Source organism: Rhinatrema bivittatum, chromosome 4 (assembly GCF_901001135.1).
Source record: "Rhinatrema bivittatum chromosome 4, aRhiBiv1.1, whole genome shotgun sequence".
NCBI classification, from domain to species: domain Eukaryota; kingdom Metazoa; phylum Chordata; class Amphibia; order Gymnophiona; family Rhinatrematidae; genus Rhinatrema; species Rhinatrema bivittatum.
Genome location: NC_042618.1, coordinates 185,294,169 through 185,306,789, shown reverse-complemented (window position 1 = coordinate 185,306,789; position 12,621 = coordinate 185,294,169). Strand labels below are relative to the sequence as shown.

Genomic DNA, 12,621 nt, shown 5'->3' with positions numbered 1-12,621 from the left:
CGGGAAGCACTGAGACAAGGTAAGGTAGAAATCTATTTAAAAGTCTCCGGTCTCCGAAGCGCACAGGTCGCTAGCCAGCACCAGTGCCACCAGGTTGATCTGCCCTAGCAGGGCTAGACCCCGGTCAGATCCGAGGGTCCTCCCACGTGGAGACCCTCCGAGGTGGTCGCCATATTGTCCGCGTGGTCGCCGTCACCATTTTGATCTGTTCGCCGCCCTGTCTGCTGTCCCGATTCGGGCACACAGAGGCGAGCTGTGCGCACAAATATCTTGTGCGCACAACGTCGCGTGCCCAAGTTCCGTGCGCACAAGCAACGCGCATAGCCACACACTTACTGTGCCGGGCGCATAACTTCGATCTGCGCGCACAACTTCGCACCACAGCGCACAATTGTTTCTTACACGCGCAAACCATGGCACCACCGGAACAGAAACTCAAAGCTCAGGCCTTTGCCCAGCATGCCACATTAGAGCTGCGCAGCATGAGAAGGCCACGGCCCTGTGTATACAGTGCGAAGAGGCCCTAGGGGATCCAACTCATGGCCCTCCCCAGCCGGTACCAGGTTCCAGCCTTTTGAGCAGTACGCTGGACCTAGCACTGCACAGCGGGGACTCCCCCTCAAACGGGACTCCCCAGGGACATGGCGCCCCGTAGTCTAGACCCAGCGGCTTTCTCCTGGGTGGAATTCTTCAAAGGTCTGCATACCTTCATCCACATGCAACCAGGGCCCCCTATTATTCGGCCACAGGCTCCACCAGAGGACCTTAACATCCCGGGTCCCTCTATGCCCAGGGAAGTGATCCCAGCACCCAGAAGCTCCACCTTCGGGGGGATACTGACAACTCTGAGGATTCAGAACCCCTGGAGGAAGGGGAACTCCCTCCGTGGACAGAGCCCCTCCGAACCATGAGACGCTTCTTCACCAAGGACGAGCTTCCAGACCTGGTCAAACACAGCTTAAAAGAGCTTGCTATCCCAGGCACAAGTGCCTGGGGGGAACCTAAGACGTACCCACTACTTAAGGGACTCCGTCAGACCTCCCGCCATTTCCCACTATTACACGCCATCCAGCAACTAATTGACCTGGAATGGGATGCCCCAGAAACTACGTTCAAAGGAGGCCGGGATCTGGCAACCATGTACCCTCTGGACCCAGCCGCCAAAGATCTCCTGGCATGTCCGAAAGTGGACGCCATGGTCTGCACGGTCTCGAAGCACACTACTATCCCAGTGGAGGGAGGAGCAGCACTCAAGGATGCTCAAGACAGACGTCTGGAATCTATCCTCACAGTCCTTTGACGTCTCCGCTATGACTTTACAGATTGCGGCCTGCTGTGCCATGGTGACACGCGCCTGCTTAGCACAGACCAGGAACAACGCTCCTGGGGAGGCCCTGGAACCAGCAGTATCATTCCTTGCGGACGCCACTTCTGACCTGGTACTCATCTCAGCTAGAGGAATGTCATCCACCGTGGCAGCCAGAAGACAAATCTGGCTCTGAAACTGGTTGGCCGACACATCCTCCAAAACGAGACTCACAAGGATGCCTTTCAAGGGAACACTCCTGTTCAGAAGCGAACTAGAGAAACTAGCCAACAAATGGGGCGAGTCCCCACTGCCGCGGCTACCGGAGGACAGGAATAGGAGAAACCAGCGATCCTTCCCCCGAACCTCCAGGGGCAGAGGATCACATCACTTCAACCCATATAGAAGCACATATCAAGCAGCCCACCCCGCAGGCCGGAGCCATTCTTTTTGGAACAAGCATAACAAAAGGGGAGCCAGCTCGGGCTCAGGCCCCAGCCGCACCCCACAATGAAAATCAGCTGACCCGTCCAAAGGAAGAAGCCATAGGGCCCTATTCTACCAAAGATGGGTCGAGAGAACTTCGGACAAGTGGGTCCTATCCATCATTCGAGAGGGATATTACCTGGATTTCTACCACTTCCCTCCGGACAAGTTTGTGGAATCTCCCTGCCACAACCCTTCCAAGAGGATGGCAGTGGAAGCTACACTGACCAGATTGCTAGCCTTAGAGGCAATAACACCGGTGCCTCCACAACAAATAAATACTGGACATTATTCCATCTATTTTATCGTCCCCAAAAAAGAAGGAACGTTCAGACCCATCCTGGACCTTAAGGTAGTCAACAGTCACCTGAAGATCCCTCTCTTCCGCATGGAAACCCTATGCTCGGTAATAAGGGCGATACAATTGGGAGTTCCTTACATCCCTGGATCTGTCGGAGGCCTACCTACACATTCCGATCCATCAAGAGCATCAGCGTTTTCTATGCTTCTCAATCCTGAGCCGTCACTACCAGTTCCGGGCACTACCTTTCGGGTTAGCCACTGCACCCCGGACGTTCACCAAGATCATAGTGGTGGTGGTCAGCAACACTGAGGAAGGAAGGAATCCGCGTGCACCCTTATCTAGACGATTGGCTGATCAGGGTGAAATCCCCAGACAGAAACAAACAGGCAACCAACAGAGTGAAAACTCTACTGGAGAGCCTCGGGTGGGTGGTCAGCATAAACAAGAGCTGGCTGCAGCCCTCCCAATCCCTAGAATACTTGGGAGTCTGGCTTGACACCAAACAAGACAAGGTCATCCTGACACCGACAAGGAGATAAAAAATGATGACCCAGTTACGAACCCTGTTGCGCGAACTTTGCCACACAGCATGGGATTACCTACAAGTCCTCGGCCTCATGGCATCCATACTGGAAGTAGTGCCATGGGCACGAGCTCACATGAGACTCCCACAACACTCACTACTATCACGATGGAATCCACTGTCCCAGAACTACATGGTATGTCTTCAGCTCCCGGACAGAGTTCGGGCCCAACTACGATGGTGGCTACAAGAAGGCCATCTGAGCCAGGGAACGAGACTATCCTCACCAACCTGGATCCTACTCACCACAGATGCCAGCCTACGAGGATGGGGAGCACACTGCCAGGAGCTAACCACCCAAGGGCAATGGAATGAAGAAGAGTCTGGATGGAACATCAATCACCTAGAAGACTAGCCTGCCTACGGTTCGATCACAGACTCCGAGGCAGAGTGGTCAGAGTAATGTCGGACAATGTCACAACAGTGGCCTACATCAACCGTCAGGGAGGAACCAGAAGCCAACAGGTGTCTCTGGAAATAGACATCCTAATGTCATGGGCGGAAGTGAATCTGCAAGAGATCTCAGCCGTCCACATCGCCAGGAAAGACAATGTCGCTGTGGACTACCTCAGCAGAGAAAGTCTAGGTCCAGGAGAATGGAGACTGTCTACCACAGCATTCCTATTGATAGTAAACCATTGGGGAACACCAACCATGGACCTCCTGGCAAACTGGTCCAACGCCCAAGTACCCAGTTTCTTCAGCCACAGATGGGAACCCCAGTCCCAGGGAATCGATACCCTGGTACAGACCTGGCCACAGGAGACTGTTATATGCCTTCCCGCTGTGGCCCCTATTGGGTGCAATCATCCACAAGATAGAACACCACAGGGGACCAGTACTTCTAGTGGCCCCGGACTGGCCAAGAAGACCGTGGTACGCAGACATGCGAAGATTGCTGACAGGGAGCCCCCTTCCACTACCTCCACACAGGGACCGATCCTCCACGAGGATCTAGCTCGATTCTCTCTTACGGTCTGGCCATTGAGAGGACTCGCCTAAGGAAGAGCGGATACTCGGGGACTGTAATTGACACCCTACTCCAAGCACACAAGTTCTCCACATCCCTAACATACATAAGGATTTGGAGAGTATTCGAAGCCTGGTGTGAGGACCGCGACATCATACCACGCTCAGTCAAAATTCCTGCGATTTTGGAATTCCTGCAGAACAGCCTACAGGAGTGATTATCCCTCAACTCCATCAAGGTACAGGTGGCCGCATTGTCATGCTACGGAACCAAGAGCGAGGGTGGCGGCATAGTCTCTCACCCGGATGTCTCCAGATTTCTGAAAGGAGTCAAGCAGATCCGACCACCCCTGAAGTGGCCGGTGCCTCTTTGGAACCTCAGCCTGGTCCTAGATTTCCTAGCAGGAACCTCCTTCAGACCTCTCTGTGGCCTGTCTCTCCAACTATTAACACTGAAGACAGCCTTCCTGCTGGCAGTCTGTTCGGCCTGTATATGGAGTGGAGGAGTCACTTTACCCTCCATTGCCTCAGGTACAAACTTAGATTGTAAGCCCTCTTGGGACAGGGAAATACCTACAGTACCTGAATGTAATCCACTTTGAAGCGCTAAAAAAAAAAAGTGCGAAAAGCGGAATATAAATCTAAATTAAAAAAAATGTCTGAGCAACAAGCACTTTCCTGCTGAGAGCCGTTCCTCAGACTCACCCCAGGAACCATCCAGTTACGCACAGTGCCATCATTCCTCCCCAAAGTGGTGTCTCACTTCCATCTCACTACCATCGCCGGATAAGCATAAGAATTGGGAAGAGGCTCGACGTCTACGGCCATCTCAATGTCGGCAAGCTCCGAGTCCGATATCTGGAAAGGTCGGAATCCATCTAGTTGTCCTTCACAGTGGGAAGAAGCAAGGGGAAGCGGCCTCGCGAGCAACCATAGCCCGCTGGATCAAAGAAATCATCAAGGCGGCCTACGTAGAAGCAGGCAAGCCACCTCCTTTACAAGTCAAGGCCAATTCTACTAGAGCCCAGGCAGTGTCCTGGGCGGAAGACGAGATGCTGTCACCCGCCGAGATCTGCAGGGTCCTCCATCTACACCTTCTCCTGGATGTTGAGGCTCGGGAGGACACAGCATTTGCAAGGGCAGTACTAAGTGGGTCACGGGCAGCCCCCACCCGGTTCGGGAGTAGCTTTTATATATCCCATTGGTCCTGAGTCCATCTGCTACACGCTAGGAAGTGGAGAAAGTACTTACCTGGTAATTTCGTTTTCCTTAGTGTAGACAGATGGACCCAGCATCCCACCGATGGCTGCCGTTACTCATGGAATTCTCGGGGGACATCCCCGGGAGCAAGTGATTCACGGGTAAGCCATGCTTTCCTTCCTATCTTTGTGAGCGACATTGCGGACGGGATAGAAGGTAAGGTTTGTCTTTTTGCGGATGACACTAAGATCTGCAACAGAGTGGACACGCCGGAAGGAGTGGAGAGAATGAGACGGGATCTAAGGAAACTGGAAGAGTGGTCGAAGATATGGCAGCTGAGATTCAATGCCAAGAAGTGCAAAGTCATGCATATGGGGAGCGGAAATCCGAATGAACTGTATTCGATGGGGGGGGGGGAAAGGCTGACGTGCACGGAGCAGGAGAGGGACCTTGGGGTGATAGTGTCTAATGATATGAAGTCTGCGAAACAATGCGACAAGGCGATAGCAAAAGCCAGAAGAATGCTGGGCTGCATAGAGAGAGGAATATCGAGTAAGAAAAGGGAAGTGATTATTCCCTTGTACAGGTCCTTGGTGAGGCCTCACCTGGAGTACTGTGTTCAGTTCTGGAGACCGTATCTACAAAAAGACAAAGACAAGATGGAAGCGGTACAGAGAAGGGCGACCAGGAAGGTGGAGGATCTTCATCGCATGACGTACGAGGAGAGATTGAAGAATCTAAATATGTACACCCTGGAGGAAAGGAGGAGCAGAGGTGATATGATACAGACTTTCAGATACTTGAAAGGTTTTAATGATCCAAAGGCAACGACAAACCTTTACCATAAGAAAAAAATCAGCAGAACCAGGGGTCACGATTTGAAGCTCCAGGGAGGAAGATTCAGAACCAATGTCAGGAAGTATTTCTTCACGGAGAGGGTGGTGGATGCCTGGAATGCCCTTCCGGAGGAAGTGGTGAAGACCAGAACTGTGAAGGACTTCAAAGGGGCGTGGGATAAACACTGTGGATCCATAAAGTCAAGAGGCCGCCAATGAAGAGTGGGTGACTCGCCAGAATGATGGCTACTGCCTGGAGACAATACCCTTAGTCAATAAACATACACATGGTTACTGTGACTCCAACATCACTCTAAGATTCAACAGCAAGAGGAAATGTGGAAAAAAGGATTTGCACTCACAAAGACGGGAGTAGCTGGCTTGTTACGGCGGTTACTACCCCAAACCAAATATCCAAATTACTACCTCCACCTTCCTCTATTCCTGATGCCTTTCAACTAGCTTGATCACTCCATTCTTATACTTCACTTTCAATGCATATCCAGCATAGTTCTCTGCTTCAACAGCAGGGGAAATGAAAAACAGTTACTTCACACATCCAGCAGAGCTCTCTGCTTAAACGGCAGGGGAGAAGAAAAAAGGGTTCGCACTCACAAAGCGGGGAGTAGCTGGCTTGTTACGGCGGTTACTACCCCAAACCAAATGTACCTGATACTTCACTCTCGACGCATATCCAGCATGGCTCTCTACTTCAACGGCATGGGAGAAAGACTGATACATCACGAATTTCCAGCATAGCTCTCTGCTTCAACGGCAGGGGAGAAGATAAACAACCAATAAGGGCTGTATAACATAATCTGGGTAAAAACAAATAAGCATGGGTGTAGCTTGCTTATTGCGGCGGTTACTACTCCTACTACCTCTAACTAATCAAGCTAGATATTTCACTTGGATGCAGCTCCTCCACCGCTCTCTACATTAATGGCGGGGGTGGAAGGGAATTAGAACCAAGAGCTAAGAGAAACAGATAAGTATGGGAGAAGAAAAGAGGGAAGCTTGCTGGGCAGACTGGATGGGCCATTTGGTCTTCTTCTGCCGTCATTTCTATGTTTCTATGTTTCTATCTAGGACACCCATCCTACCTGGTGTCGACATTTCTCGGTTGAGGGCACTGGCGGTCTCCAGCTATAGCCAGTTCAACCAGTTCAAATTAATTAAGTTAACCAAGTTATAAAGTTAATCAAGTTATTCAAATTATTCAGCCATGCATATATCCACAATGCTTTTCAAGGAGAATAATGAAGAGCTGCACTTACTGCAGGGGTATATGTACTAGGGCTGACGTCAAATTGAAATCTGATCCATCTCCAACTGCTATCAGGAGTATACTATACCCATTGGTCCTGAGTCCATCTGTCTGCACTAAGGAAAACGAAATTATCAGGTAAGTAATTTCTCCATTTTATTTTTTCAGCCTATATAAAATTTTCTGTGAGCACTGGATGTTGGGATGTGTCTTTTAGTATAGATTACACTTTCTTGAATTATGTGTTTTTCTTATGTTGAATTGGGCTAGAAATTTTTGAAAATGGCAGTTTTAAGAAACGCCATATTGGATCAGACCAGCATCCTGTCTCCAACATTGGCCAATCCAGTTCACTATTTACCTGTAGATCCTAAAGACTAGATCCAATCCATTTTGCTCATAACCAGGATGAGCAGCATCTTTCCTCAAGTCTACAAGGCTAATAATGGTTTATGGACTCTTTCTCCAGGAACTTGGCTATGCTAACTGCTTTCACCACCTGTTTTGGCAATAAATTCTACAGTTTCATTGAACACTGAATGAAAAAAAAATTTCTGTGGTTTTGTTTTAAATGTGCTACCTATTAGCTGCATGGTGTGCCCCTAGTTCTAGTACAGTTTGACACACCGAATAGTGTGAAGGTATTTCATCATATCTAGGATGTCATTTGGCAACAAATGCTGGCCAGGGTATGGGATCTTGTATATTTGTAAACACCAAATTGACTAGTTCAGGAGTTTTATGTGTAAATATTGCACACAGTATTGCCTGACTGGTGTGGTGCCCTTTTTTTTTTTTTCCTCCCCTGTACTGAAAAATAAATAGAACAACATGCAGGGCCTGGTTTATTAATGCTTTTTCCCATTCTTTTTGTCTTTAGAGGAAAAAGCTTGGTAAATCGGCCCCATAGTGTGCATGTCTATTTTTGCTCTGGTTGTCAGTGGTGGGTAATTTTTTATTTTTTGTTTTGATCCCACAGTTTCCTCCTCTTACTGTTGAGCCTCCAGTTCAATTGGAACAGGGGCTGAGATCTAGCACCATAAGCCTTCATTCACAACTGCCTGAGGGTTGGGGTTTTTTTTTTTTTCCTCTTTAATATCCTCCTTCAACTTATTTTGGTTCAATCATTGCAGTGATAGTGCTCGGCTCAGATCCATGCACCAGAATTCCTTCCAGAACTCTGCAGTCATGGACCCCTAAATCTGGCCATTAGGTGTTGCTATTGCACAGTGACAGACTCCCTCCTCCCAGGGCCTGTGAACACTGCATCTGCAGCATCCTGAGCCCCAGCTGAGTAAGGAATTCAACCCAGGTCACTTTGCATGACTGCACAGAATGGACATTGAGCCATTTTTGGGGAGGGGGGTTGGGTTAATGGCTATTTTTTCTTTGTAGACTATTGCAATAAAATGTTTTGTTTTACTCCCTTACAGGAGTCTGAGGAGTTCCTGTCTAACTTGGTAGTGAACAAGACCATTTTTGCTAAAGTTGACAGGTTGGCGGGAATTATCAATTTCCAGAGACCTAAGGACCCAAATGATATCCTAAATGACTGGAGTCAGAAACTGAACTCTTTGATGGCATTAGTGAACAAAACAACACATCTCATAGCCAAAGAGGAAATGATACATAATCTGCAGTAAAGGACTCCTCACCTGAGTGCTTTTAAAGAAGGCATTTAAAACTGTAGTCCTAGAAAGACTGTACAAACTAGTATACATTTTTCCCTTGTCTCAAAATTTTGTTTTTTGAAGTTTTGTTGACCTTTTGCATTTCAGTAACTACTCTTTGTTTAAAACTGATTGCTCCCCCCCATGAGAGTTACTAAATTACAACTGTATTATTGACTCTGTAACCAACAGTTGTTTTGTGACTTATCCCCACTAGATTTTTCTACTGTAGCACTTTTTTTTTTTTTAAACATTTGTTTTCATAGTTACTTCTGTTTCTGAGGACAGAATGGAAGGGTGGGGGGTTAGTCTGTAGTATTCTGGCTGGTTATTTTAACAAATAAAATGTCGGGTAATGTAAAAAACATGATTCATTGTATTGTGTAGCAAGAAAAAAAACTAATATTGGCAAGTTAATGATCCTTTTATATTTGCCATTTTATTACACTTCTTTTCTTTTCTTGTCGCACCTGAGCTATATATTGGCAATTTCAGAATCCTTTTCAGAGGAGCTTCTATACAGAGGACAGTAGCATGACTGGTTTCTCAGTTGGGATGTACATGTACTTGTGAAAGCTACTGCTGAGAGTGGCTAGTGATGTCCTTAGTAGAACATCTTGATTAGGCAAGTAATGAAAGATAATGTGGGCTTAATATTTTGCAGTGAAAAATGCTGCTAAATAATTCTCTAGTGAATATCACACAAGTTGTTGTTCTCTAAGAGCTTGAGAAACTGCCCTCTGATTTTTCCTAGAATTAGAAAAAAAAATTAAGGTAAGATTTAGACTACACATTTCATTCTTTGTAGCTTGAAGTACTTATTTGAGTTCACCTAAGACATGTAAAAGCTGTAGAACTTTGCCCTCCTTCCTCGAAACTTGGGTTTTGCACAAAAGACTTTCCAAGTCTTGTAGTTCTAAGGGACCTTAGGGGCCAAGAATATGAACATAATTCTTTGCAAATCCATTATTTTTATTTATTTATTTTGACCCCCTTCCAGTTAAAATTCAGTTCTATAAAACAAATTCAGATTGACATGTACCATAACATAGTTTGGTAAAATTAATAACAATATGGGCTACTTTTTTTGGTGCCCTAATTTTCTAGATTGTGTGTAATTATATTGTAAAAGTATTAATTTATTCTTAAAAAAAAAAAAAAAGTGATTTTTAATTAATCCATGCTAGCTAGTAGAGACTGACAAATGCATTTGGCTCAGACTTTTAGTTAACAGTCACAAATTTTACATGTTTCTTAGCATTCAGACAGTGGGTTATGCACCTCTACCAGCTTATGGAGATGGAGCAAAGCTGACGTCACATTGCATATATACCCTTGCACTGACATCAGCCCACCTGTATTCTCCATCGCCAGCAAATGGTAGTCATGCATCTCCCTAATGGGGATTGTTTTAAAGAAAAAGGAGGGAATTAATTTGCCCCGCTCTCCTGTGGTGATACCTTATGGTCCCTCCTTCAGTCGAGTTTTCCTGAGGTGATATCTGTAGATCCCTCCCTCAGAGTGCCTCGTTTATGTAGCTGGTTTTCCAGCATGGACTTAGCTGTAGAGGAAGAAACGGCTGCGAAGCTACCGGGTACAGGAAGCCAAGCACAGCGGGGGAAGGCCTTTGCAGTCTTGCCCCGCAGCTGGAGACTGACTCTATACTCTGCCGAGAAGGTCTGAGCTCAGGTAAAGAGTTTTCAATTTAAAAAAAAAAAAAGGAAAGGAATGAGGATTTCTGAGCCTCAGCGTGCCAATCCGATGTCCATTCCTGCCACCGAGGGAGCTTGGGAAGTCGTAGCAGCCTGGTGGGTTGAGCTACCTTTTGGCTAGGCCCCACTCTCAGGCTCTGCTTACACACCATGTGGTAGGCCATGATGGCGTTTGTGTGCTTTTCTGCTCACGAGTCTGCTGAAAAAGTGTCTGACGTCTGTTCATGCTTGCGTGTCTGGGTGTGCACTCAGGTGGCGCCTACTTGAACCACGTATTGTGTGCCTATATTTTGGACACTTGTTGGAACAGACCTTGTTTTTGGGTGCCCTGTCCACATTTGCTTGTGTGGGTGTGCAGCTGGGCACACCATTGTCAGACGCCTTGGGAGTGTGCTGCTAGTAGGTGCTTACCTTTGTGCTGCGAGCCATAGTCAGGCATTCCCCCTAACTTGTCAGTGCTGCTTGGAGGCTCAGGGAGTGGTATCTCCGGCTGCTTTTACTGAACTTGGCCTTCCAAGTATGGTGCAGGAATGGGACTAGAGGAAGACCCGTCAGATGTCTTTACCTGGTTTTGGAGCTCCCCTAACTGGTTCGTCAGTGGTGAAAGGCAACTCAGTGGGCGCAGGACCAATGCCCCCTGGTTTTGGTATGGACCACTGTGGTGTTCGCACGCTTTTCTACACTTTTTTCTTCTTTTGGTACTTTTCTTTTTAATTTAGCCTATTTTTAAAAGTGCTGATTTATTTTAATATTGTTGTCAATTTGTTTTATTTTATTCTATTTTACTATTATGATTTCTCACAGGACAAGCAGGATGGTTGTCCTCACAAATGGGTGACATCGAGGATGGAGCCCACCACGGAAAACTTCTGTCAAAGTTTAAACAGAACTTTGACTGGCCCCTACTGGGCATGCCCAGCAAGGCACTGACCCTGCAGCCAGCAGGGGTCTCCCTTCAGTCTTCTTTTTTCCGCGCAGCAGTTGCCATGCGGTGAAAGGAGCTCTCTAACCACGTTCCTGACAGGAATCTGGAAATTAATTTCCTAAGAAAATTTGCCCCTCAGGGGTCTCCCTTCGACAAATTTTTTAGTCATCTTTCGGAACCCGGTAAGTTTTTTGCCTTCTTCCATCGACTGCCGTCGATTTTGGCCCTTGAGGCCTGTTGGCACTTACCGATCCCCCAGCCTAAATTTTGGCTTCCAGCCATGGCAACGGGGTTCCGCCGTTGTCCGGATTGTACCCGGACTATGTCCATCACAGACCCCCATAGGGTTTGTGTAATGTGTTTGGGTAGTGAGCATGATGTCCTGACTTGCACCAAATGTGCCTTAATGACACCCAAGGGTCGCAAAGCCAGGATGGAGAAGATGGGGCTCCTCTTCCATGCACCCACCCCAACGCCATCGATAGCATCGACGTCATCGGAACCGGCACCGTCGAAGTTGTACCATCATCGCCAACCCTCCGGTGACCGTCCGCCATCGATCGCTTCTCGGCCGTCGACTCCCGTCCCTTCCCCGGATGGGCGAGGGGATCGGAAAGAAAAGCATCGCCATCGACGGCACAAGTCTCGGCCTGTCGAGGATCCACAGCCATCGACCTCTGTTCAAGCCGAGCCACCGACAAAGAAGCCGCGAACAGACCGGACACCCTCCACGTCTCGTTCGCCGGCATCGAGGAAACCCTCACCCTCCCGGGGTGCGGGGGCCGTGATCCCACTGGTTACGGTGGTCCTTCCGGCCCTGCCTCAGCCTCCCTCTCCCGTTGAGCCGGGTATAGTTACCCCTGGTCTCCGGGCAGAACTGGACCGGCTGGTCCAGGAGGCCATCGAGAAAGCGATGAAGAAATTACAACCTCCATCGGCACCGTCTCCGGCACCGGTTCCAGTGCCGCCCCCAGCACCGACACCGGCACCGGCTTCGCCACCGAGGAGGGAACCGACCACCGAGCCGTTGGTACAAGCGTTAGCACTGCTACTCAGCCGTATGGAGGCGCTCATGACGGCCCTTCCATCGGTGATTCCAGTGCCATCGACAACACCACCGTCTCCGACTGGATTCTCATCGGCAGGAGAAACACCGTTTCGGATTCCCCCTTCCGGGGTGGTTCCATCGGTACCTCATGGCATTTCTCCACCGATATATCCTTCGGCTCCATCGATTCCGCGCCAGGCACCGATTCCATCGGCAGCACCGAAGCCATCGATGCCATTTCTGATTCCACCTACGGCACCGATTCCTCCTCTGTTTCCATCGATGCCCTCAGAACCTCAGCCAGGTCCATCGGGG

General features: G+C 48.5%; 1 protein-coding gene across 1 annotated transcript in view; it reads left to right on the top strand.

Moving 5' to 3' along the window:
- PSMD12 (proteasome 26S subunit, non-ATPase 12) overlaps positions 1-8,999 on the top strand; it is a 48,536-nt gene extending 39,537 nt beyond the window's left edge. Inside the window, exon 11 of the mRNA XM_029599345.1 lies at positions 8,385-8,999. Within this exon, the coding sequence (XP_029455205.1) occupies positions 8,385-8,594 (210 nt within the window). The 3' untranslated portion in view covers positions 8,595-8,999. The remainder of the gene's footprint in view (positions 1-8,384) is intronic.
- The last annotated feature ends 3,622 nt before the right edge of the window (positions 9,000-12,621 follow it).